The following is a 27,934-nucleotide window of genomic DNA, read 5'->3' as shown; positions in this document are numbered from 1 at the left end:
TCTCGGTGATTAGAGTGAAAATCAGGTGCATTTCCCCCCTCGCTGTGTGTGTCAAACGGCCGGACGGGGCTAAGGTAAAAGCTTCCATATTGCAGTTTCGCACGGTTATTGCAATTGCTTTTTCGAGGGGAGTCCGACACCGACTGCATTCACCAGCAGCACACACCCCTCGCCGGTGATGCATCCCCGCGGCAAGGGCACGGAAAACTCTCGCTCAGAGTCGTGTCGACTTTAGAATGGTGCAGAAATCTCTCAACGGCGGGGTTTACCCAACTCAAGCCGGAGAGAAGAAGCACAAAGTCGGCTTCGTCGGCTTGGACCCCGGCGCTCCCGAATCCAACAGGGACGGGGCGCTGCTCATTGCGGGCTCGGAGAGCACCAAGCGGAGCGGCATCCTCAGCAGACCGAGGTCCAGCGTCTCCGCCGGCAGACCCCGACCGTCCAAGAAAAATGCCAGCTATCGGAAACTCCAGAATTTCCTCTATAATGCGCTGGAGAGACCGCGGGGATGGGCGTTCATCTACCACGCTTATGTGTAAGTGCGGGTTTTCTTTAGGCATGTTGATGCTGTCGTCGCTGTTGACTGTGCCGCGGTTATTTTTGGGTGTTGTGGAGTTTTCTGGGGGTGTCGGGTGTTCTACATTGATGGTCATGGTGTGTAAGGGTTAAGCATGTTGCCTATAAACCTCTATAGCCTGAATATGGGTGGGATATTATCACTTTTCCCGCATAACTCCTTGCAATAACTCATAATAGGCTATAACCAATAGCAACTCTTATTTCATATTGACAATGATGCGTCGGTCGCTTTTTAAAACTGGTTTTTTTGGATGATGTAGGCCATAGCCCACATCTGACATGGGCCTTTATTTCACACGCCATTGATTTTCATTGATACTCAGTTTGATTAGTAGTCTATCGCCATATGTTGCGGCAGTGCTGTGCGATGTGGTTTCAGCACCGTGGTCTGTGGACAGCTCCGCGCCGCGTCAGTACTTTCACTAATTGCCGTTGCAGTCATGCATCGCCCAGTGTGCGCTGGAGTCCCACTGCATGCCTCTGTGTAATGAAGGAAAGTCTTCTGGCTGTTACAGTTATCGACAAGACTGTCTAGTTGCAAAAAACTCAATAAAAAATCAGCGTTCAGGTGGGTTGATACAGCCAGTGTGTTTGGTGTAGTGCGATCAAGTCATTGTCTGAGTCATGCAAGAGTTAATGCCTGATGGTATGATGGTGCGGTGTGATGATAAAAAGGTTGGTGATCTATGTCATCATGAGGCAAACAGCCACCAATGTCAGCAAAAATCTATTATATTTTGGGAAAAGCATTCATTTTTGCTTGCTATTTCCTTAAAAGACCCTCTTAGATACCCTCATATGTAAGTCACATCAGTTTATGTTGCATGCTATGAAGTTAGTTCAAAGATGGAAGGTGGGTAAACTCTATTCTGCCAAAAAAAAGGTGGATAAACAGTGTTTTTAGTGGGTTTACCCTCCACTATATGCCTCAGACAGGTTATCCTTCTGATGTAAAAGAAGCTGGTTATTACAGTTGGTGTGGAGTTGAAATGGGCACAGCGTTAAGGAATTCATACACAGCATGTCGGCCCCCCTGAGACGGTTGGATTGCCCAGAAGTAAGCATGTGCTTTAATGTGAAGCTGCACACACTCACACAGGCCCTCTGGGTTCCCTTTAAATATTAATTGAATACTACAGCAACCCATTAAAACTCAGCTCCTCCTTCACACACCGATTTGCTTTTTGGGAACCATCACTGACCAATGCTGTTGGCCTGAATCTACCACAGTCATAGGATAATACAGAATTTGGAGCCATGGTCATCAGCATATGTGTTGTCTTAAACCAGAATCCTATCAAAGGCAAGATGTGCATTAGTGTCAGAAAGAAATCTGATCCAAGAAAACACGTGACCATCTTGAAAGCCACCAGGACAGATCTATAGTGTTAAATGCAGGCGTATCCTAAGTAACTTGAGTGACTGTGTTCATAACATGCCATCCACCCTGCAAAGGAGCATCTGCATACAGAGTAACCACGACTCTGCCTCCATTCCATTTGTGTCTGCTCTATACATAATTCATTGCCACCACACTTCATTTAATCTCCCAACTCTTGTCTTTACTTCCAGCCAGCTGATTTATAAAACTATCATGTGCTGACTTCAGTCAAATCGTTCCCCTTCTTCCTTCCCCTCATTTTCCTTATCTCCACTCCAAAAGTAAAGATAGACACTGTTGCCATGTTTAGGCAATAGCTATTGCTTCTTGATTGGTATCCTATGTTGTGAGGCAGGAGATTTATATCATGGTCGGATTTGTAATGCATGTGTGAATGATCGATAGGTGGAACATGAGTACTTATGTGCAGAGCACTCTCTCTCTCTCTCTCTCTCTCTCTCTCTCTCTCTACCTACCTATCTATCTGTCTCTGAGCAAGGCCATCCGCCCCCTTCTGTTCTGTCAGCGTTCCAACAACAGTCAAAGCAGGGAGACAAACGTGAGAGGGCTTGTCCATAAAACATCCCAAACTTGCAGAGCGTACCTCATTTTTCAAGGAGTAGATTTCCAGTCAAGGATATTGCTTTGGATCCGCATCTTAAGTGTCCTGCAAAAAATCCAACACGCCGTGCCTGTGTTTGAACATTTCTACGAAGTGAAAGAGGGAACTGTGAAGAGACATTTTACAGTTTGTCTGTCTGCTTACAACAGCAAAGGCAAGAACAGTTGCAGTCTGTCAGCATTCCTCGTAGACACAACTTCTGTAAGGCAGGCCAATACTGACCTGTGTCAATGTCCAATATGCAAAAAGACTCAGACACCAGATCTCTATGTCAACACTTTCATTGCTGAAATAGCAAATTTGTCAGAAAGTCTCGACTAGCTGAGGAACAACCTGGCATCCTAACTTAGTAAGCTATGAGATATAGCCTGTGATATTTGCAGCGATACTAAGCTACACACATAGATACAAGCTGTGCAAGAAACATTAAATGCTTCTGCAAAGTGTGTCACTTCTGCACCAGAATGGAAAACAGGACACATCAGACTGGAACTAGTGAAGAAGAGTGCAAAGAGAGGAGGGCAAGACCTTGGAGAACGCATAACAAGAGTTCAGACAATGATCAATCAGCCAATGCAGAAGGTGAAAGAGGATACTGGTTTTTTGTAGAACTTTATTGAAGAGATTCAGAGAGACAGATTGGGGACGTGGTCCAGTTCTTCACCATTCTGCAGCACTACTTTGAGTAAATCCAGACTAAGTTAAAGATAAACTGGGGAAGAAATAAGTCAGAGGCAACAGATGTTGGCTGACAACCCAGTGAGATGTGATCCATGTTGTAGGAGAAGAGAGTTCTGCTGTGAGGTGCAAGTGAAGTGGAAGACTAGGAAGGGAATATTTATGCTGTAACTGGATATTGGACAATGGGGTTAATGGATGGGAATGAGATTGTAGCCCACTGCCCCTGGATGAGAAGCCCCATAAAGCTGGAGTATTTTTGGATTATGAGAGAGGAGAGGTTTCCTTCCATGATGTTGACACAATGTCTCATTTTGTCTTCACTGAGAGACATTGTCCATACTTTGGTTTAAGTGTAAATGTAGTGATGGGCACATTTGTGGCAGAGCCAGCTAACTACATGACAACTTTTCTAGAGAGCTATTTTACATTGAAAAGTCAGTAGCACAAAATCCAGTTTTTCTCAAATACATGAAAATATATACACACAATTTTTGTGTTATTGTGTTCTTTCTGCCATCTCTTGGGTCTGCTAACAAGCTAAAAGAAACAATAAAAAAACAACAACAACAAGCCCCTCTGTCTTCTCTTCAATTTCCAAATGGCACCAATACATCTTTTCAAATCTATCCACTTACAATGAATATTACAAATAATAATGGTAATAAAACTAAACCTGTAAGATAGTGTAATGCAGTTGGTCTATAATGCCTGCTGTTCAATCTTCTAAAATGTAAACATGCTGTCAGCAATATAGACAATTTTTAGTTCAGGATATTCACATGAACTGATTGTGCCACTTCACACCACATAAGCAATGCAAACTAACTTTGATCTCTGTTGTGGTTTATGGAACCACTGTAACTGGCTTCTCTCCCATAACTCTTGCAACCTGTCTTTAGTCTTAGTTCATCTTCTATCTCTTATTTCATGTACAGTTAATAATCATGTAATCATGTGATAGCTTTAACTTGGGTTGACCCCTCTAATGCTACAAGGGCCATTATTTTAGCATGGGAGCTTGGCAGATTTATGTTTTGCTTTTGTTGAAAAGCATACTTAAACCTGAAATATAAGTGAGGAGTCCTTAATAAAAGCTTTTGGCAAACCTTTCCAAAAACCTTGAGTGGCCGCAAACTTCTTCAAACTGCTTTGCATTCAGAGCCAGGTTCCTCAGTGACTCATAAGCAGCACGCTGACAGCAGTTAGCTCCGTTAGCGGGCCTCCTCGTGTCTTTATTGTACACCAGATGAGCGCTCCAGAAAGTCATCATCACCGTCCTCAACTTCCCCAGAGGAGCCCACAGAGCGAAAGCCGCAGTGCTGGCACATGGTCTTCACAGGCACAATTTGCTTAGTGAAAATCCCCCTTTTTCCTCCGTCGCTCTCCTCAGGTTCGTCGCAGTCCAAATTTAGCTTGAAAGGCTGAGTCTGGATGGGCAATCTCTTGCTGAGCGGGGCAAATCAATGTTTCTTTATCTGAAGCTCGGGGGGGGGAAATGCAGGCTTTTCCTGCTTCCAAGAACTGCCCCCTCATCTTGATTGATCGATAGTCACGTTTCAACAAATGCTGTCTAGACCTCTCCGGCAACAAGTGGATCGGTATCTAGTTCCCAGAGGCTGTGGCAAATCCAAGAGGAATGTGATTTTCGCTCTGATTGGGTGGCGGGGCTAAAAGTGGCGGTCCAAATTAGATGGTGTGGAAATTGAGCTCTATTGTTTGTGTGTGTGTGTCCAGTCTACTATGTGCGTCACAATGTTGTTATATCAAGAGTTTCATTGAAATGTGCATCCAACTGCATATAATCAGAAGCAATCCATCCTTCTGTTATTGGGCCAATATCACAAATGAACACCAGTCTGGAATAATAATGTAATAATACAGGGTCAATTTGACTTATATTGGAGTAGCAATTTAATTAATTAGCAATTTAATACAGGATATTGTTTTATGTTCATTCCCAGGTCTAAAGATATACATTGGTGAAAACAAAGCTCTTTATTAAAATGTCATTGAGACTATATAGAAGATTAACTGCTTTATTCAATTGGACAGTTTGTAGCATACTTGCAATGCTGTCAGCTCCTGTGTATTGCATACTGCAGTGATTCTCAACCTTTTTCATATCAAAGACCCCTAATTTAGTCCACATTAGAGCCACAGACTTCCATTTCATGAGAGTTTGTCTCTCGGACCCAAATCTGAGAATATTTTTATTGTTAGATGTGATTTCGTCCAGAATTCCATGACTATCTGTATTGCAGGTAGAGAGATAACAGAGAAACTATGATCAAAACAGTCATTCTTCTACATTCTCTAATTGTGTTAACTTCTTGTAAATGAAATAATGCTGAAGTTCAACAATTCATCAATTTGCTGGTGGTCCCCGGACCCCACGTTGAGAACCACTGGTCTACTGTATTGCTCTCTACAGGACTTCATGTATATTTGACCATGATAGCCCCCTATGTGTGATCGCCTCCATAGACTGTTATAGCTGTACATAATGGAGAGGTATAAAAGAGTCTTTAGACATCACAGTCTTTTGATGATGCCTCTGCACTTATCCGCTGACTCCATGGAAGGATATAGGCGAGTTGATCTGGAAGCTAATTGTTCGGCTGCTTCAGGAGGCAAGTTGTGTTCACCCCCTTCATTAGCAAGTGTCCTCATTAGAGGCTACTGATGAGCTTGGCAGGGGCAGGCCAGGGGTGCTGCATAAACTGACGTCCAATTACACTTAAAGCCAGCCAGCTTCTTCCTCCACATTTCATTTTATTGCTTATGTTTACTTAAGCAAACCCGATTTAAGAACAGCTAAGATGCATTGTTGTGTTGGTGTTGCGTAACACTCTCCTAGCTGTTCTAAAATCACTGTAAAACACTACAGTGACTGGCTTATTGCTTTCAAAAAACAGCTGTAACTCACCATTACATTAAAAATCAAAGAATGCAAATAAATCTTTTATTTTTAATTGATAATAATTAAATAATAATAATGAATGTTTCTCTTTTGCCAAGCTATGTAGTTCTTGAAGAGTAGCTATACAACATGGTTGCTCAGTGACACGTAGTACCAGTGTGATTTTTGGTTAACGCATTATTATCTAAATTAACTGTTACATGATCACAGGTGTTTGTTTATTTGGTATTTTACATTGTCCAGTGCAGCTCAGTCAGTCAGAACTGAGGACTGAAACTATCTGTTTTGTAAATGCCCACAATCCTCTCGGTACTGTGGATAATGAGAGGTGGAAGTTTGATTAAAGTGTTAACATGATTGAATGTAATGTGTTTCCCCCTCATCGCCTGGGTTTATATGGATTTAATTGACCGTCTAGATATTTCTTTAGTGTAATGGTGCAGAGGTTGTCAAATTACTAGTTGTACTATTATTAGGAACAAACTAAGTCTCACATCACATCAGTGCAAGTAAGTCCTGATTTTGTACAGTCCCATGGTGCATTTGTGGATTTGCAAGTGAAAGCAAGCTGGCTAAAACACATTAAAAACACATTGCTGTGAAATGTGACCAAAAAGTCCTTGTTGCTTGTTGGTAGATACAATATGCATTTCCAATAGCATACATGTTGACACGAGTCATCAAGATAGAGTAGATGGACTAGAGCTTTCTGAATATAAGAAGAGGACTCTGAGAGTTAAAATTTCACAGCAATGGAAGTTTTATTGCTTAATAAACAACAGAGTTGATTTCCCCACAGGGAATAAATAAAGTCTACTACTATTAGTAGAAAATGAGTTTCACAAGTGCTGTGAACCCTAACAAAGAGTGAAGTGTCTGACTCCTGACTGACTGATTGAATATCGGAAAAAACAGGAATACAAGGCTTCTCAGGGTGCTTAGTGTACAAAAGCATGACTTGGCAGCAAATTAACTCAGCTAAACAAACAACAGAAGAGGGATCCCCATGTTGTATTTCTGTTCCTGGAAAATGTAATTGACTCTGTGGGTAGCATTCCATTTCTTTAGAGTACCAAAGAGCATCAAATCTGGTCCAAGCTAATTTCAAGACCTACATATATGCTTCACAACATTGGAATTTTCCACAGCATGGCAGAGTGCGTAATCCCCCCCTTAACACCTTCACCTTTTGCCATTCGGGGCACATCTAGATGATTTGACAACTATGCCTAAAGCAGCTGTACAAAAAAGACTGCTTGCCAAACTGAGCTGACTTAGAATGGGTCAGGAAGAAAGCTAACGCATGCTAATCAAAAAGCATTTCTTCTGTTCAGGGGAAACTGACAGACCAAATCTATATTGATGAAGAGGTAATTCCAAATATATCAGAGCGGTCTGTCAGCAGCTTCGAAAGATGGTATAACCTGAACTTTATAGACTCAGAGAGACTGGAGTTGATGCTGACAGAGTCTAAACAACAATAAATGTAGCTCCTACTCTAGCAACTCAACCCCTAAAGAAGCAGTTCAGCAAGCACAGTTGTGCACTTAGACATAGGGATACGGTAGGGCAAGTGCAACAGGACCATGGAAGCCTTGGTGCAAGCAAACCTGCATGGAACAAAGGAACAGCCATTAAAAAGAAGAAATTAGTAGGAGAGCAAATACCTTGCTAGCAGGAAGCCAAAACAGTCTCTCAAGCTAGCCTCACGCAATGGATGGACGAACTTCAGCTCTAAAGAACTTTGGAATATGGAGGCATCTAGGATTAGGTTCATCATCAGAGCAACTGATGATGTGCTGCCATCACCCCAAAACCTCAACCAGTGGCTAGGTGAAGACCCTAAATGTCCTCCATGTTCAAACACAATAACTTAGTAGAAATATTTGGTAGTATGGCCAAGTGTCGGGCAGCAGTAACTGAGGGTTTAAATCAAAACAGAAGGGCTGGAAAGCCAGGATGGAAATTGGATGCTATGGAGCCACATGTACAAATAACTTACCCAGGGAGTAAGGAATTTGATAAGGGCTTATTTAAATACAAATGGATAGGCGCCACACTCTCTCCATGAAAAGAAATGTCTATTTAACAAGAGAATATTAAAAACATGATGTTTCGGCCAAGAAGGCCTTCATCAGAACATTTCTGTGGCTGCTCCTCTGCTCCTGTTGCTGGAGCCCAATTTCTGACGTGAAGGGATTTTTTAAAGGCCATAACGGCTGCTTCAGAGGCAAACAAACAGAGCAGCCAGTGGCTCTGGGCCCAAAATATGGAAATGCATCTCACGACTAAGATAGGAGCCTAAATTTATCATATGATGGCATAGATATTGCAGCAGTGGTTAGTCATACTTTGTCTGCAGTTCCTGGTGTTATTATTTTTTACTATTTTTTGCTGATGTAATGATACCTCTGAATTGCTTAACAGACTATTTCAAGCCAGAAGAATCAGCCTTCCCTTTAGCCTGTTGTTGAAACTGATGGTGAGGTTGGAAATTACTGGGTGAGATGTTGTGGGCTAAAGTGTGAATGCACTGTCAGCGCAGTGTAAGTCGAAGGTAAGTAAGTGTCGGTTTTATCAGTGTTGAGAGCGGATGGTCCTGGGATGGTTGCCCACTCATTATGAGCCGAACTCAACCTAACATCTGTGATGGGAGTCGACTTTAATTGAACTTGATTACACCAGTGACTTCTTGCTTACCCTTCTTTTTTCATCTGTTTTTTACGCATGCCCTCATCTCATCGCACAAGGGATAGTTACATTTGATCCTGTATATTGGTAAATTCCATCACTTTAGCGTAGTGTGAGAGGTTGAGAGTGTAACGTCTCATATTGTGCTAAGGAGGTCTTCGCTGTCTTTTCCCAGTATCTCTATGCAATGATTAATTCCGCTTGCCCCTGCCTCTGATAGCTTCTGCTAAAATCCCCCACTGTTCCAGTATTAGGTTTCACTAGGCCTTCTCCATTAGCTCTGCATTGGACCCCATCCAGAAGATCTCTTCTAAAGAAAATCCCCGAGGACTGCTCCAACTGTTTGACAAGCCTCTCTCCCTCTTCCTGCTCAAATCGCATGCTAATTCATTCTATTAAAGCTTCCGTGCTATGAAGTGCTCGCCTGATGTTCTCAGCCAATCGAATAAAAGACCTGTCGCAATTTTCCGGCCACATCTCCTCAATCTCTCCTGGAATGACATCAGTCTACTCAAAACATCGACCATCACTTTTCTATTTTATCAAAATGATATCACAGATTTTATTGATCGTAGATTAGATTTCCACCCGACTTAGGAGATGTTTAGTTTGCTGTAGTCTGAACAAGACCTACTATATTAGCCTCTGCCATAAACTGCCATCTTCATCAAGTCAAAGCTCAATGCAGTTGGTTTCCTGTTTCCCCCATCTCATGTTCAAAGATGTTAACAACTATGTCACTGATGACTTCTTCAGAAGGCATCGCTGTCCTGCCCCATATAAGAGGCTCAGACTGAAGGGAGGAGGTCAACAGGCAAAGTGTTTGTGCCTCCAGAGAGGAGCTACTGACCGACAGAGCCGATACATACTGTCCATCTAACGAGTTCTGGCACACGGAGGCGGGCTGATGGCGACATTAGTTGATTTGGCTCCACATTCTACTGTACTCTACTGTACAGTTGTGTGCAAACATAGTACGCTTGGTGTACACTCACTTGAGCTTTCTCATATAGCAGCTTTAAATTATTTTCCTGGCGGATGTGAGTGAATTAGATTAATCAGAATCATTCAGGGAACAACATAAGTTTTCAAATGAGTCCATTTGCCTGCCTGCCTTCCTTCCTTCCTTTCTTTCTTCCTTCTTTGCTCTCACTCATTCACTTACTCTCTCACTCTCTCACTAACTCACTCTAACAGATGTTGACATCGACTTTATGCAATCGGGCGTGGATTCCTCTGATGAGGCCACCACCAAGCCCCGGTGTCCTTAGCATTCATTATACGCTCAAACCCCTACTGTACCCACTTTGGCTTTAGAAATTCATGAACAGATGGCAGTTGTTCTTTATAGTATAGCGCAGCTGGGGAAAAGTTGCCAGGTATGACATCAAGCCAGCTGTTTGGTTAGATGTACTGTACATGCTATTAAATCTGGGACTTAGTTTGACATGTTGACACACTTTAGATAGAAGAAGCAATCAATGTGTTTGTGCTCTCTCATATCTCTTTCAGATTCCTCTTGGTCTTCTCCTGTCTCATACTGTCAGTCTTTGCCACCATCAAAGAGTTCAAAAATAGCTCAGAGAGTGCCTTGTACATCCTGGTATGTATTTGCATAAAATCTGTAGCCCTTTATTCCGTTTAATTTAAGTTCAACGCTCATTGAACCATTTGAGCTGCTTGATGTAGTCTTTTTACAAGTAGTAGTTAAGACAAATCTTTGGGGAAATTTGATACTCACCCAGAGTCTTACTACAATATAATGAGCAGCCATGCCCAGTGGTGCAGTAGAGGGTAACCCCACCATTTTGGCTTGTTCCCCAGGAAATCGTGACCATCGTTGTCTTTGGAGTGGAGTACATCGTGAGGCTATGGGCTGCTGGCTGCTGCTGCCGATACAGAGGATGGCGAGGGAGGTTGAAATTTGCCAGAAAGCCCTTCTGTGTCATAGGTGAGGAAACCAGGGCAACTTGTACCTGTAGGGTGTCATTACTCTCACCCGACTCTCACCTTGCTTTCTCTCTCCCTCACACACTCTATGAAGGTGAGTACAGCCCAGTCACATTCCTGCAAGGATTTCTGTTATGCTTTCATGTGATTTTCTGTATTCTTTGGCTTGAGGTTAGTCTTAAAACAAGGTGAAACTGAAGTGAGTGGTTTGGTTCTCTTTTAATAGCTATGGAAACATCAGCAAAATTGTGAAACTTCAAAGCAAGCAAGTGTTGATTGAAGCTGATTTGACCAAAGAAATAGGAGGGACATTTCTAGCTTTCCCCTAACTGCCATCTGTGTGCTATTTTGTGATGTTGCTTCTCTCTTATCTCTCATCAGACATTATGGTGCTGATTGCCTCAGTATCGGTGCTGGCGGCCGGATCTCAGGGCAACGTGTTTGCCACCTCGGCCATCAGGAGTCTGAGATTCCTCCAGATCCTCCGCATGCTGCGTATGGACCGTCGTGGAGGCACCTGGAAGCTCCTGGGATCTGTAGTCTACGCACACAGCAAGGTGACCTTTCACATGGGGGGGAGAGGAGGGGGCAAGTAAGTGACGTAACACACGCTCTGGTGGCCATAGTAGAGGTCCTCAGCTCGTGTAAACAGTTTAGTATCTCTAAACGTATGACTTGGCCATCTCAACAGAATTCAAGAGATACATCTGACTGATTTTGTGTTTGTCAGCTTGTTAGCTAGCTAACCATCACTGTCTTGTCGTCAACACATCTGCTGTGCACTCTAGCTTTGCTAAATTAGCCTGCTAGTTAGCTAGCTCACATCTCATCGTCATCGTCTCATAAAATTTCATGAAATGAGCACAAACTCTGAAACGCATGTTGTGGACACAAATAATGTGAAGATAATACGTTCCTCCACCACGAATATGGATTACATGACAATAGCACATTTGCACAATTGACATTTTCTCCTGTTTGCCATGTGAAAATGTTAGCGAATGGTTAAGGTTAAGCAAGTAAAACAACTTTGGTTAAGGTTAGGGTTAGTCAACAAACTTTGCTTATGCTTAGGCAACTAAAACTATTTGGTAAAGGTTAAAGTAAAGTTTTGGTCATGGTTAAAAAAAGAAAAACTTCACTCATAGTAGAAAACATCCTCACATAAGATAAGATAAGCAGATAAGAATTGAACACAGGTTGTTAGAGTTGAAGGCAAATGTATCCGCCTATCTAAATTTGGAAACAAATTACCTTATCAGGCTATTCCCTTTTACTTAAAACATTAATTGACCTATACCAACACCACAATAATATTTTTCAAGTATCTCTCTTTTTATAGCCCGGTTATTTTATATTTAACCATTATTTCCGTACAGCCAATTTTCTGATGTACCACCATGATGGAACCAGCCGTGGTTTATAGACGATTTGTGACGCAATGGTTTTGTTTAGATGAGATTTGAAATAGGCAGGGTTCAGTACTGATGCCAACTGTGCTTCCATCAGAGCCTGGAGACAAATATGTTGTGGAAAAATAGCAACTGCGACACTACATGTGGTTGTGTGTGGTGTGTGAGAGGGAGAGAGGGTGGGAGGGGGGCAAAAGGAAATTAGATTTTCGGAGAACAGATTTTTGCTTAATACTCTGTGTGCCATGCGGCAGAGGGCTTCCAGTTCACATAATTATATCCAATATTGTTCCAGAATTGTTTATTCGTTTACTTTATTACTTTGAATTCTCCGACCCTTATTGCATTGTGTTTTTCCCTGTAGGAGCTCATCACTGCATGGTACATAGGCTTCCTGTGCCTCATCCTGGCTTCTTTCCTGGTCTACTCTGTGGAAAAGGACTCGAATCAGGAATTTGAGACCTACGCCGATGCTCTTTGGTGGGGGCTGGTGAGACCGACTGTTTTAATTGTAAAGGGCAAACAATTCTCAGTGACTTGTCTGATTCTTGAGAGTACTAAGGTCTACAATATCAACTTTCTTGCACTGAAAAAGGGTCAAACTATTATACTGTAATGTTATTGCACCAATTTTCCATTATGTCCTCCATTCTTTACTTCCACCACAAAATATCTATAACTAGTTACCTCTCATTTTCTCATTTTCTACAACCAATACTACACTGCACTACAATCAAGTAGTGATTTTGATTCATCCTTTCAATAGATCACTCTAACCACCATTGGGTATGGTGACAAGGTTCCCAAGACCTGGAATGGACGCTTGCTGGCTGCTGCATTCAGCATGATCGGAGTGGCCTTCTTCGCACTTCCCGCTGTAAGTTTGGGTGCTGATCAGGGCTACATTTGAACCCAGCGTTATTTCTGTATAGGAATTGTTTTTATAGATTTATGGTTAGGATATTCACTGAGTTACATTTACATTTTAGACATTTGGCAGATGCTCTTTCCCAGAACAACAGTAGAAAGATTAAAGTGCTAATCTGCGAGATTCACATTTTTGTTGTCCACCTTTGTTGCTAAGTGCTTGAGGTGTTTTTTTTTTTAATTTTGTCTCCATCTTTGTCTGTTCAGTCATGGTGGCTATCACTGCTCATGCTAACTGCCTAGTTCTTCTTCTGTATATTCCAAACTACCTGGAAATGTAAAACACATCACAGTCTGTGCACTGGATAATTTTTCCCAGGAAAGACCTGACAAGAAGTAAAAACTCCCGCACAGTCAGCACCTGCAGGGTTTTTTTCTTCTTTTCAGGTGTTTCCTGCGCACCTGTCACCTGCTCCATAGGTGTGCAGAGGCTTCCCTTTGTTTTTCCCGGGAAAGACCTTCCAGACACCTGGTGTTTGGAACAACAAATGTAAAAAGCTTTCATGAACTGGCTACAGGTTGAATCACTATGGGGTTATAGCAATCAACGATACAGAGGAGCAATAGAAAGGAGAGCAAGAGTTAAAGCTATAGTGCTAATTAGTCAATACATGGAACAAATACTTCTGGGTCCCTAGAATGATTATGTATTATAGAGGGGTGCTTCGTAAAGAAAGAGTGAGAGAAAAAGTAGAAAATTGTCTTTTTAAACAGAAAGGAACATTGCCATTGGAAGTAGAGAAGGAATATATGGGAGGGGGGTGTGCGGTACGTGCCATTACGCACCTCAGCCACCTAATAATGTTACAGCCTTGGATGATGCTGTTTTAGTCACAGTAATGCACTCAGAAAGGCAAGTGCTCTTAGTGAGCCATTCTGTTACATTACATTTGTCCTCCACAGTACTTAGATCCTAGCTGTAAGCTGAAAGAGTCCTCTAAAGAGACAAAAACGCCGCTATCTGTTCTGAAGTCCCCCTTTACATTGAGAATGTTCTCGTCCCATGAGCTTGTACATACGCACACTGATGTGTTTGTCAGTGGCTCTTCAGTGTTCAGGGTTTCAGATCTGAAGATGTCAGCAGTAAGCTTTGGGTAAGCGGCTCTGGTCTGGTGCAGGAGAGTTTGGGACACTGTCCAATCTGCATCTTCTGTCAGCCGCACATAGGGGTCACCTGAGGACAAGATTACTGTAGACTGCTGCATTAGCGTTTAGTTAATAGGAAAGCAGTCACTATTTTCTTTCACATTTTGACTTCTAATGGGCTGGGAAGAAATCATTATTTTTTCTCACATTTCTATTGCTTATAGGCTTGGCAGAAAGTCCCATCTGAAATTAAATATGAAAATTTGTTTTTGCCATATTTTCAGTTTTGAATCTCTCTTTTAATCTAAACTATCTTCATTAAACTGTCTTCATTAGAGTATGAAGAGGCCAGACACTCAGATGATAAGTTTTCATACACAATATACACTTCTTTTTTTCTTTTTTAACCTTTATTTATCCAGGGAGGGGTTGCTAAGCACATTCTTTTTCAGCATCATCCTGTCTCATATTCATTTAGACACATTCACTAGTAGCAGCTCACTGGAGCAATTGGTTGCCTTGCTCAAAGGCACCTTAATGGTAGTTTTTGAAGGAGGCAATAGCATTATATATTCACTTTCTCTGCCTAGTTTTTTCACACCCAGTCCAGAGATTTAACAGTCCTCCTTCTCTAACCTTACAACTACTGCCATCTCATTTAAAGGGGCAATAAGTCTGATTTTTTTCTGCCCCATAGCACAGAATGATCATAATAAATCTGCGGGCGGTGATAGGGTTGTTGTTTAATACGAATGACTCTATTACTTTGCCAGGTGCTGAGATTTCTGGCTTTCAAAACTCACTTTCTGACCGGTACTCCTCGCCCATTGGCATTTCGAAACACCATTGGCATTTTCAATTGCTCAATTATGGCAGACTGTGTAGCTTAGTGAGTGACCGGTGTTGTAACACGTCACCTCCGCAGGCTAAAAAGCCTTAAGCAACTACAGAAGGTGAGGAGCGCTGCGGTGGGTCCTCAGTGTGGGATGGATGGGTGCTCTTTGGAAGTGGGTGTCAATTCAGTGAGAAAGAACAACAATTGGGAAAAATCCACAGAATATGCATAGAAAGATCATCAAAAGGAAATGCCAAAAAAAATGGCACTGTCTCTTTCCAAAAGTTAAAAAGCCTTTATTGGTTACATGGCTTGGAGTATTAAAAACATTGAACCAACATGTTGTGGCCTCCTGGCCTTCATCAGGGAAGCTTGTTCTCAAGCCAAATAAATCAGATGACAAAGCAGTATCATTATTCTAGTATTCAGCATGGTGATATATTACCTCTTCACTAGATGTTTCTGCTGGATCTCTGCTCTAATTAGCTAGCTTACTCTTTTCTGTTGTGAAAATGTGACTTTATTGTAAGTGTCAATTACAGGCCATAGCACCTCAAGGTCAGGAGAGGTGGGGGGGGGGGGGGGGGGGGGGAGACTGTGCCAGAGACTTGTGTAGGAGGAGACTACTTCTGCTGATGTTGCAATTCCTAGTGGTTGCCAATAGAGGCCGATAAAGGTCACAGATCACTTAATGCCCCTTTAATCTTATGGCCTCTCTGTGTTACCCTCACCCTCACACAGGGCATCCTGGGTTCTGGCTTTGCCCTGAAAGTCCAAGAGCAGCACAGGCAGAAACACTTTGAGAAGAGACGCAACCCTGCAGCAGGCCTCATCCAGGTAGATACATCAGCAACATACTGTACAGAGCAATCTAGTGGAGATAATCTCTGTTTTGTGCTCCTGACAAATAGCTAACCAGACTTTTTATATCTCCAACCAGGGCGCTTGGAGGTTTTATGCGACCAACCTCTCCCGTACAGATCTACTGTGCACTTGGGAGTTCTATGAGCAGACAGTAGCTGTTCCAATGTACAGGTAACTGACCAAACCGGAATTAAATAATACGTCCCATTATTCATCATGTCCAGTAAATACCACTGTTTTCCCATATCGTATTCTGCCATCTTGCTTACGTTGGGGAGCCAGTTGGAAAAATGACCCTGATTCAGCCAGAACTACAGAATATCCTCATCTTATTGTATTCCAAAGTCCATCTAACAAACACAGACTGGTATGACTTTTCACTTTTAGCTCTAATAGGGGTAATTTTGAGAAAGGGTGCTGGTGGTGCCTTAGCAGCGACACCAGAGCCCTTTTTGAAAAGGCATTCAGAAGACAAATAGTGCCAGTAGCTACTCTGAAAGATTAGCCACTTATTTTGCCGTCCAAGTATGTGGATGCAGCAAATAAGCTGCTTGGCTTTCACAAAGCAGATTTCTGCCTTTTATGCTTTTACAAGTGCATCGTCGGAGCGCCGCTTGCCTATTCTATTTGGAAGTGGTTTCATGTTGGGTTTCGTTCCAGTGGTAATTTGAGGGGAAAGGTGGATGGCTTGGAGACTAGACGACCACTAAACTAAATGTAACTAGAAGGGCACTCGGAGAGCACAGACCTCCGCCAAGGTTCGTGCTATTATTGCTTGTTCGTGAGTTGGATCCGGATCCGCTCCAAAATGTAATGGGTTCTTCCTTGGCCCATGCTACACCCTTCCACAAAGTTTCATGAAAATCGGGCCAGTAGTTTTTCCGTAATCCTGCTAACAGACAAACAAACAAACAAAGGGCACCGAAAACATAACCTCCTTGGCGGATGTAATTAGCTTTAAAAGGCCCAAAGGCGAGCTCTAGCCTTTCAGCGGCGAGATGGTGAAATGGACTTGATGGATTGAGAAAACGGTCTGTTTTTCCCAGACTGATTCCACCGCTGAATCAACTGGACCTGCTGAGGAATCTGAAGGGCAAGTCATTCAGGTATGAATACGACAATAAAGATGACTAAGTTGGTGATGGGGTGGTATGACTATGATCTCATGATACTGATGATGATGTAGGGATACTGATGATAAGGATGATGATGCTGATGATTGTAAGAAGGATGATGATGATGATGATGATGTTGGGATGCTGATGATAAGAATGATGATTCTGATGATTATAAGTAGATAGATAATGATGATGATGAATATAAGGAGAAAGATGATGATGGTGATTATAAGGATGATGATGATGATGTAATGATTTAACAGACTACATTGTTGCCTGAATTTGAAATACTTTTCTCCATAATAGCTTGAAACAGATTTGCAGCAGCAGTAACAGTCCAGCAACTTGACTTGACATTTCATCTTGACCTTTTTTGCTCCTTATTGCTTGATAAGTGATCCTTGATTCTAATCCATCCTTAGCTGGAAGGCCTGCAGCAATGTTGGCCTTTTTAACCATTCGCTCTGGTGATGGGTGCTACATGGTGACACGTAATGAATGATTGCATTACATTGTCTAACTTTGTGTGTGTGTGGGTGCTACCTCACAGGAAGGAGTCTCAGACAGAAACCTCTCCCAGGTCTGTGATCTGTTTGGTCTCTATCACTCTTCACCTCCCCTTTGGCTTCTCTTCAATTAAGCTCTTAGCTGCTGCTGAGGCACTCTTCTTGGGGGAGTGTGTGCATGTGTGTGTACGTGCGTATGTGTGTGTGTGTGTGTGAGGGGTTCCCGTAAGTCCAGGAGTCAGAGGATCTGCTGATGCTCCCTCTTCACGTGTGTCAGACATGGATATGGCTGTGTGTTAAGTGCCTCCTTCAAGAACGGTCATGCTGCATTTGCCCACATTGATGCTCAAAGATCAGCTCACTTTGGCCTGACTACCAACTTACAGCGTTATTAAATATTCACTGATAAGCTGTTCTTTGATACTGTAGCTTTCAACATCACTTCTGGAAAAATGTTCATGACCACATCAGCCTGTTTCTGACAAAAGAACCAAGTGAATATTTTTGACAATGTGGTAACACTTTATGGTGACTTAGTCCTTTATAAGCCATTTGCAAATTATTTGTTGACCTACTTGACTATTGACCAATCATTAATGAATATTTGCAATCATTAGTAGGCATTTAAAACCATTTAAACAATGTGAAAAGTAACATAAAGGGCATGCACAACCAATATCATTTAGTAGTATTGATTGCTGATTGGCTAAGGGCTTACAAATGAATTACAAGACCTAGCTATTATAAAGTGTTACTGGCATCACAGTATGACATACACTGCTATTTTATTTGTCAAAGGCACTCACTTTATCCACTGCTCTTTCATTTGACGAAGGCACTCACTTGATCCACTGCTATTCTATCTCTTGTGTCTCCTCTACTGCCCACCACTCCAGTAATGAAAATGCACACAGAGACAGACTTTGTGGGTGCTGTCCAAGAACCATTAGGTATAGTTGCTGCACAGATACTAACAACCGCACTGCAAGTATTTCAGTCTGTGTGTCACCTTCCATTCCCACCTCCTTTCCCACGTCCGAAGAAGTAAAGCCCAGTAGAGAAAGCACAGAATTAGGCCATTCTTAGACAGTCTATCACTCACTTGAGCTAGAAAATCTTTCTTTGATACTGAGAACCGCCACTAGGTTTTTAGAGTATAGTATTCTATTATGTCTACCAAGCAAATATTGTGCTAGAAATAAACACCACACCTCTTGCCTTATTTCCGAGAAAACTCAGGTGGACATCTTTGTTTATCGCCCTGTCACAGTTGATTTATGGTTTCTGTTTAGTAATGTCTTTATGCAGTTGATTTGCTTGCTGCCTTTTTTGCCCAGTTAGCTCCTGTAAACTTCTGTTCAGCAGACAAGATGCATATTGCTGAGTACCTAACCATACATTTCCTTTGAGCGATTCCCGTGTATCAGGTGGAGCAAATGATGGTGAATCTTTTTTTGCACGATTTGTGTTTACTTTTTGCATAGAGCGAGACCACAGCTCTTCCTTTTGAGGCGTGCAGTGTCACTGTGCTTCCCATGCATGCTTGCTTGTTGCTTCCCGCTGCTTGCCTGATCCACTGAATGCTCTACTGTGTTCGTACATGGACATGGCTCCTTCCGCTGCCCATTTTACGTTTCTACCGAGGTAAGATTTACTATTGCATCAGTGTTGAACATTACCACTACCCAAGATTAGCCTTTACTGCAGCATTAGGATAATCTGAAGACAACATTTAGTTACAGACAGTTCTACAATGCTATTTAACAGTGAATGAGAGACAAGCGTTTCTTATTACCTGCTCACTCACTGCTGTGCTTCCTGGTTCCCTGTAGCCGGAAGGCCAGCTTGAAGGACAAGGTGTTCCCCAGTCCTTCCAAGACTCTCGTTGCCAAAGGGAAGGCCCAGTCTCCCAGGGCAGAGGACGGGGCCGAGGGAAGCCCCAGCAAGGTCACCAAGAGCAGCAGCTTTAATGAGAAGAACCGAGGGCCCAAGCACGCCTTCCGAGTGCGAGGTAGCACCTCGCGCCAAAACTCAGAGGGTGAGGGAATTCCACACTTGAATTGCCACCTACATTACAGTACACTATCTGATCAGCTTAATAATGAGTGACAGAGTATCTACAGACCAGGGTTTGACCGGTATGGGCTTTTGAAGGCCAGTAACGATGACAATACTTTTGGATTGAAACTGCTGATAGGCGAATATTTCGTGCTACTATGCAATATCTTTAAATTTGACTATTTTCATGCCTTCCAAGGATTCAGTCTTTCCTGCAGAATTTTATTCTTATCAGGGTGGAAAAGCCTCTGAAACAGCATTTAGACCATCATGGGACACAAAAATTCTCCATTGAAACCCTAACCGATGAAATTCTTTTAGGATTAGCAGCTCTTTAAGCCTACTCTGTTAGCATTCAGATGACTCACAAGTTGTCTATGCTGCTACTGTTAATTAATAAGGTTAGGTACAGTAGCTTTACTTCTAGCATTCACTTTGTTGACACCAGATCTATTCCTCAGCTCCAAATTCAGTAGATGTGGAAGGATGAAGTGTACTCAATGGCTCCATGCCAGCTCTCACCCCAACAACTTGCTAACTGTGTGTTTTTAGAAGGATGGTGTTGATGGCACTTAATTACAATCAAGCGGAAGATGCACTCATGTTGCAGACTGTGCACATGCAGATAATGTTGCAAAGCATCTACTATAGTTTTTCCTGCACGTATTCCGACGTGCGAGGAAGACGAGGACGCTTTTCCCTCGGCCGACATTTCAGTATTCTGCTGGGGAGTTAGAGATCGATCGATCCGGATGTCGATCTCCAGCCATCATTTATTGCTAGACAGCCCAGCTACATCCATATATCATCCAGGCCACTGTATCACTATCGACAAATATAATTCTCTCCTTCACCATCTCTTTGCCTTTTTTCTTTTGACTATTTAAACCAATTCTCATTAGTTGTTTTTCTTCCTCCGCTTCATGGCATGTTAAAGTGCTGATTGAAATGCAGGACGAAGACTTTGGACGGAAGAGTTCTCCAGGTTAGACAAGTCATCATGACATGTCTTCAATTTAGTTACTGTACGATTTGAATGTCTAGATGCACATTTTACAGTTATGTCATATATACAGTCAGTAAATGTAAACTTAAGAGAAGAGAGACCAGCCCTTTCAAACATGAACCAGAAACCATGCAGTGGACTCCATAAGTTCCCATGTTTGGAATTGATTTGTCTGCCATTGTCATCATGCTAGAATCCATAACAAATCTCTTTCCATGTCTCTCCTCTCTCTCTCTTTGCAGCAATTCAAGGTTTAATAAGTAAGACATTGGGATATTTTGTTGGTTGGCTTCTATGGGGGAAAAAATCCAAAGACAGCAAGTCACCTTCACCAGTGTGGGAACCATGCATGCCTAGATCCGCTGAATTTTGCTCACTTGACATGAACCCTTTGTATTGGGATACTAGGAGTTTCTTGACATGAACAGCATGTTTTGCTAATGCAACTGTAGCTAACAACCAGTAACTATTAGGATCTTTCAACTCGACACAATTCATGATAAGTATTCCTGCTACAGTATATCAGCGGTAGGCCAAGCTAATAGTGGGTTCAAGTCAAGTGGTGCCAAGAAAATAGAAAAGTGACAAAAATGTCCAAAAGCCTCACTTTACCTTGCATGAAGAGACCTCACTTCCCCTACCTGACTCTGATAGCATTCCTGATCAACAATGCCTAGACACTCTTGCCTGTATGCGATATGCTTCACAATTTATCACCCACAGACCAGCTAAACCTGCTAGCTAAGATGCTAATGTAGACTGTAATTGGTGTTGGGAAGAGAGTACTTGTCATCAAAAGTTTCTGTAAAGCTGGAACCGATCAGCACTATCCTTCAGTTCTGCACCCAGTCTTTTCTGTTGTTCCACAAAGCCCCCTCAGTCCCAACCAATGCTACGGTCACAAACTGGCTAACTGGCTTGAAACCAACTTGGTAACTGAATTTTGCACCTTTGAAGCTAAAAAGACCGTACACAACAATTTTGCTTTGCTTCTGCTGTTGACGCTAGTGGTGTGGAGGCCAATGAATTCCGCTTTAAGAGTGTCCTTGTCTTTGTTCTGCAGAGGCCAGCCTCCCGGGAGAGGACATAGGCGATGATAAGAGTTGCCACTGTGAGTTTCTCACTCAAGAATTATCACCAGGCTTGAAGGTCACAATAAGGGCAATCTGGTAAGAGTTAGGTTTTCTATCCAATCTTTATGTTTATTTAGCCCATGCAAGCTTGTGGTACAGAGACAAATAGGCACTTATGGTCTGTGTTTATGACTTTTCTTTATGCTGTGGCCATTTATGGTGCAATGTTTATTAGCTCTGATAGTCTTTTAGAGTATCACTTGGCCAAAGAAAACACACATTAATTTGCATCTAATATATAACACCAGAGTTGGGGCCATTGATGAATTGGAATTGGAATTGCACCCAGCTCTAAGGAAACAGAACTGAATTGAATTCCATTAAATTCAATGAAATTCCACTTCTAAGAGAGTTTGTCTTGTCTTGCTAAACATTATAAATCATAATCATTATGAATCAAATAAGTTAAATAGTTAAATCAAATACATTCAATCATAATGTATATATTACAATTACACGTTATGCATCAAATACTACCCAAAAGGTACCATTAACATTTTATGATATTCAGTATTTATAATATATAGCACTATGTGTAATCTCAGATATGTGGTAAGAAAAAAAAAAAAAAAACATGCAATTTCATTGAATTAAATTCAACTTCCTGAAATTCCAATTCAATTCCTATACCGTTTCTGGTAGGTTTTCTAAAATTCCAATTCCAATTCCTCAGGTGAATTGGAACTCCTGAGTTCATTCATGACTTGACCCCAACCCTGTATAACGTCACCCTGATTTCACGTCACTGTGTGTCACATTTGAAAGTGAGCTGTCTTCCCCTCAGCATCATGAAGTTCATGGTGTCAAAGCGGAGGTTCAAAGAGAGCCTGCGGCCTTACGATGTGATGGATGTGATCGAGCAGTACTCCGCCGGCCACCTGGATATGCTCTCTCGCATCAAGAACCTGCAGTCCAGGCAAGTGCACATTCTCTATACTGTATCTGCAGCTGTGTTAGCCCAAGCCACACCCCTTTTCAGGATATCTCACGTGTTGCACTCCAGCTTTCACTAGTGTACACTTGTAACACATCATCACTCACTATTTGTGAGGTTAAACATCAAACACCATGCTGCATATAGTGTAGAATATTTTTCATAATGATATGTATGGCGTTGTTCAAGGCTTAAGCATTTTCATGTTTCTCCCAACTGAAGAGGCTGATTTCTTTGATTACATTTGAGATTAGATATCAGTGTTTGTGGTGTCACTGGATACACACATGTTGAGACAAATCATTGAATTGCCTGTTTCATTTGTCCAACTACATGTGTTGTATTCAGGCTTCTGTTTTATTTCAGTGAGCTTTATCTACATATTGTGATCCAACCCTCCAGCTACGTACGCCTCAAAAATTCATTCTAGATATAACAGTGTTGTAAAATTGGCATTGTTTGCTATATCGGTCTGTCTTCCACAAGTAAGCCCCACACATGTTCTGATAACTTGAGGTCTAACACACAGAATAAATATATTCCCACAATGAAATGCATACTGTGTGTATACACTTTCATCCACATAGCAAGTCAGAATCGCTGTATGTCTCATGTGCGTGGAATATATTGATTTATATTATATATATTTATTTTCCATAGTTGATGTGATTCCCATGTTGTTGCTTCAATTTGCATTGCACTCATATCGTCTCTGTGTGCCTCGCCAGGATAGATATGATTGTGGGGCCCCCTCCCCCATCAACACCTCGCCATAAGAAGTCTACTGAAGGTCCTAGGTTAGGTCAATAGACTGCACCTCTATATAATAACCATTTTACCGGCATTATGCTACTTACATCATAGTCCCAATGTTGAAGTGGTACCATGCTACCCTATTGTTTTGATTGACAGAACCCCTTTTGAGTTCAAGCCACGTGACATGACCAATGTGTGAGATTTCATATTTCTTTGAATGAGACGTTCATGATCCAACAGAATGAATCTGAATGCATATTTGCTGCTTAATGTTGGTTCTGGATTCTGGAGTCTGAATGAATAAGTGGGTTGGGAATGGTGTGGCCGAGTGAAAATCTTTCCCATTGTGTCCAAATTATACTTGAACATTAAATCAATCAAAATGGGTTGATATATGTGGAACAGTTGCTCTTTTCAGTAAGCTATCCACTCTGTATATTCCAGCCACTCAAAAGAAAAGGCAAAACATATAGTGTGAGACGTCCCAAACACTTATGCTAATGAGCCGCGTCATGTAGCCGCACTCAACAGGGGTTTGACAGTGCTAGATGACTGTATGCTTGCTCTCATATTGGAGAGAGAAAGGGAGAGCTCCCCCAGTAGGATGCAATGGAAATGAAGCATGAAGCATAACGAAAGCATGAGATGCATTTGACAAAATGTCCCCTCTATTGACAGTGTTTTTTTTTTCTTTCTGTATGAAGAATGATGCTTGATCACATAAAGCATGCATCCACACTGCTCACCTGCACATCGAAAATCAACACTTTGTCAGGAAATCCTCTTTTTCTTCTCAGAAAGTGTTAAGCCATCATTACATTCATTCAACAACATTTTTTTTTTATTTGTAGATTGTTAAATATTTCTTTCTCCATGTGAAAGTTGCTCACATTATGGCATCATATGACCTAAAATCTTTTTAAGTTTACAAAAAAGGTTGATGTGGCAGGGCAGAGTGTTTTTTTTAAAATCTCAGATATTGCCTTTCTCAAACGCTAGAGTTGACCAGATAGTTGGTAAGGGTCCTAAACCTGAAGGAGAGACTGTGGACGACCAGAGCATGATGGGACGTCTGGTGAAAGTGGAAAAACAGGTAAGAATGTGTTTCTCAGTCAACTCTGGTAGATGAAAGTCCTTTAAAGTGATGTTGAACTTTGGTAGTACCCCAAAATCGTCGAAACAAAAGTGACATTGGAAGAATCTGCTTTGTCAAAGTCCTGTCTCCCACTTTTTTCGCCTATCTACAATTATTGGTAAACATGCTAATTTCTTCGTTCCATCGGCATAAGTTTCTGGATTTTGGTGTGACACAACTGAAAGGTTAATAAACATAAAGAAAGCAATTCACTTAACCACAAATGAGCAACATGACTAGTTTTTGTATAAGCCTGTATTGTCAGAATCTGCTTTGTTCACGTTTGTTTATGTGCTAGAAGTGTGATTTTCAGACCTGTTCTGCCATACAATGGCAGTGAATGGAGAAAGAAAAATAACGCAATTAACCAGTCCCCTCGCGCAGCAATTACAGATAATCGTCTATTTTGGGGTTATATCATGGCCAGGAAGTTACACAACCCAAGGTACTACCAAAGTTCAACATCACTTTAAGTTGGTTTCCACTGATGTCAAATCATTAGATTAGTGTCTGTGATTTACTTTTCCTGACAAGCAGTGTGTTTTCATTCTGTGGTTTGTTTCCCTGTAGGTGTGCTGCATGGACAGGAAGCTTGATTTCCTGGTCAATGTGTATGTGCAGCGCATGGGCATCCCCCACTCTGAGACAGAGGCCTTCTTCAACTCCAAAGAGCCGTATCCCGCCCCGCCGTACCACAGCCCAGAGGAGAAGGAGGGGAAGGAGGAGGTGAAAGAAGAAAAGGAGGTGAAGACCTGCTCGGCCGCGGAAGTGGTGTGCTCCGAAGGGTCTCTGGAGAAGAAAGACCCCTTGCTGGGCGTGTCCGTGGCCGGATCGGCGGGCACTCCCTCCGGCAGCCACGGCCGGCCCTCCACCTCCTGGCAGCACCAGCTGCATCACCCACTCAGCCAACCGGCCTGGAACAGCAGCGTGGCCAACACCCCCTCGCCCATCGGGGGCAGTGGCGACCATTCGCCCTCCCTGTTCCGCCTGCCCCCTCCACCCGCCCCGCTCTACGACCGCTCCACCTCCGGCCCGGGCGGCAGCGGCCGAGACAACCGCTCCCAGAGCAGGAGGCGCCACAGGAGGCAGAGGGGCCAGCGGGACACGACGGCCATGGAGAGCGACACGTCGCTCTCCATCCCCTCCGTGGACCACGAGGAGCTGGAGCGCTCCTTCAGCGGCTTCAGCATCTCCCAGGCCAAGGAGGACTTCTTCGGGCCTTCTTTCTTCGCAGGCTCTGGAGGGGGGAACGCGGCAGGGACCGAAGCCGGAGCCGGACCTTCGCTCTGCGCCAGGGTTAGACCCTTCATAGCAGAGGGCGAATCAGACACAGACTCCGACCTGTACGCTCCCTCGCCTCTGTCCTTCACCGGAGAGGCTTCCTGTGGAGAGAGGGGATGGCTGGGACGCAAATAGGTCAAGAGTGACTCTACCTGCTCCACCTGGCTCATTGTCAAAGGAGCTGGTGGTTGGATTGCCAATGCATCAAGCTGATACCCCATAGCCAAACTGAGTCACTATTGTTTCTCATAATGCTATTACATAGCGCAGACTTAAGTGGATGATGATGCGTTGTTTAATGTCGAAGATGGTAAAAATAAGTTCTTAAACGAAACAAAGTGGTCGCCCTTTATCACCTTTTTTGTTTTTGCTGTGACAGTTCAGATACAATGCTAAATTGCATTAGCATTGTATCTATCAAGATCCAGTCACCAGAAGCTTTAGGGACATCTCCTTAACGTGGTTGGGAATGTTTTCTGTTGTATTTACTAGTGATGAAAGGTTTTTAAAATATTACTTTGGTATGAGAGTGTGATGTATGCCAAATTATTTTGCATTGAACATATACTTGAACTTTATTTATTTAGAACATACAGAGAACATCTCCTTGCTTTTGTCAGTGTAGTGAGTGCATTCCAGCACTTCTTATGTTAAACACTCACCACTTGAACTTTCAGAACACAGTGGGAACTAGTAATGTATTTCAGATGCAAGATTGTTCAAATCTTATCACACGATTAGCATAGTGTCTTGATAACTTCTATACCTTTGAATGACTTGAGATGTTATGATGCCGAAACCCTATTTATGATAATCAATTAGATTCTTGCTGAGTTAAAAAAAAGAAAGAAAAAAGAATATGCTTGTTTTTCAGCATCATTAATTCAGCTTGCCATTTATTGAATACTACAAAACAGTTTCCTTCAAAATATTGCAGATATGTTCCCATCGATGAACCGGTGAACCTCCTGCATGGCATGTTAAACGGTTGATTTAAGGACTGTGTCAAGTAGGCTACGAACCAAACAACAGAAACAGAAATTCAGCAGAAAAATTCCATAAGTATTTTTCTTCTGCACAGACATACAGGGTGGTAATTAAAACGAGAAAATACGCATGCATGACTGGTTTCAAGCTAGAATATGTTCTTTTTATTATGGGGCTTGCTTGAACTCCAATCATGTAAATGCAACATGGGCTTGCTGATTTCAATGGCTCTTCTTTTCCGGGCAAAATATGCCTTCACATCATGTACAGTGCCAATACAAAGGCCAATATTTAATGCAACATAGCAACAAAACATGGATTCAGATGGAGACTACAGCTCACATATTTTTTATTGTCATCCCGCAACATGCAGTCTCGAGGTTAGACTGGGTAAAGTGTATGGAACACATGCAGTAATCAGATTTTCGGCTGCTATGTCAGTCCTGGGATAAATGAAGAAATGCAATACAAAGTAAATGAGGCAATCGAGAACCATCCTCTGCAAATATCAATTAACACGGCCTTAATTTTCACGCCGAAATCCATGGTGTTACAGCTACCTGAATTACCATGTTAGTTCATAGCATTTCATGAAAGCAGTGGAAGTCTCCAATGAAATAATAATACACATTTTTCAGTATTATTTAGATGGCTCTTTGGCCTGAGAGTAGTTTAAGTTCCAGGTAACACTTGAATGCATCGTTTGGGTCTCAGCAAATGCCACCAATAGTCCTAAATCCTTAATAATGTTAAAATTAGGAAGCCTTTTATACCCCAAACTTGAAACTTTCCTTTACCTTAATAATTTGCATTCATCCACTCTTCTTCAAACTGCTCTCACTCCAAAGAACCACCTGAATATAACATGAAATGTGAGGAATCATACTTTGATAGAGACTATTCACGTGTAAAAGAAGACACACAATCCATATTTTTCTGAAAAGGAAAAAAAAACAAGCTTGCTGGCATGTTTTCTACAACCCAAAGAAAGGACCTTCAAGGTTTTACATGATACAGTAGCTCCGAGTTCAACACCGTCATGTAACTGCATACACTTTCTTCTTCTTCTTCT

At 42.2% G+C, this 27,934-nt stretch overlaps 1 protein-coding gene across 11 annotated transcripts; it reads left to right on the top strand.

Moving 5' to 3' along the window:
* Nucleotides 1–236: 236 nt before the first annotated feature.
* LOC139921017 (potassium voltage-gated channel subfamily KQT member 2-like) lies at nucleotides 237–26,452 on the top strand. Of its 11 annotated transcripts, XM_078288207.1 has the most exons (20): nucleotides 237–535; nucleotides 10,387–10,477; nucleotides 10,699–10,825; nucleotides 11,206–11,381; nucleotides 12,601–12,726; nucleotides 13,003–13,113; nucleotides 15,826–15,921; nucleotides 16,025–16,119; nucleotides 16,995–17,054; nucleotides 17,617–17,646; nucleotides 18,469–18,522; nucleotides 19,405–19,610; nucleotides 20,568–20,615; nucleotides 20,879–20,896; nucleotides 21,700–21,805; nucleotides 22,554–22,685; nucleotides 23,432–23,482; nucleotides 24,459–24,552; nucleotides 25,165–25,338; nucleotides 25,390–26,452. In XM_078288207.1, exons 1-20 carry the CDS (start codon nucleotides 237–239, stop codon nucleotides 26,008–26,010), a joined length of 2,715 nt encoding a protein of 904 aa, XP_078144333.1. In that variant the 3' UTR covers nucleotides 26,011–26,452. The 11 variants fall into 11 exon arrangements, with proteins under 11 accessions (XP_078144333.1, XP_078144336.1, XP_078144330.1 ...); XM_078288210.1 differs by lacking the exons at nucleotides 18,469–18,522; nucleotides 23,432–23,482; XM_078288204.1 differs by lacking the exon at nucleotides 18,469–18,522 and having other exon boundaries at nucleotides 23,432–23,500; nucleotides 25,165–26,452.
* The last annotated feature ends 1,482 nt before the right edge of the window (nucleotides 26,453–27,934 follow it).

Source organism: Centroberyx gerrardi, chromosome 14 (assembly GCF_048128805.1).
Source record: "Centroberyx gerrardi isolate f3 chromosome 14, fCenGer3.hap1.cur.20231027, whole genome shotgun sequence".
Classification (NCBI taxonomy): Eukaryota; Metazoa; Chordata; class Actinopteri; order Beryciformes; family Berycidae; genus Centroberyx; species Centroberyx gerrardi.
Note: the sequence above shows the minus strand (reverse complement) of the source record. Positions and strands in the feature narration are given on the sequence as shown.

Bases quoted from the DNA above. Each gene is read 5' to 3' on its own strand.
- LOC139921017 (XM_078288204.1), top strand. From the start codon at position 237: ATGGTGCAGAAATCTCTCAACGGCGGGGTTTACCCAACTCAAGCCGGA. The intron at 11,382-12,600 runs GTGACCTTTCAC...TTTTCCCTGTAG, and splicing joins TAGTCTACGCACACAGCAAG to GAGCTCATCACTGCATGGTA. The intron at 23,501-24,458 runs GTTAGGTCAATA...CTCAAACGCTAG, and splicing joins AAGTCTACTGAAGGTCCTAG to AGTTGACCAGATAGTTGGTA.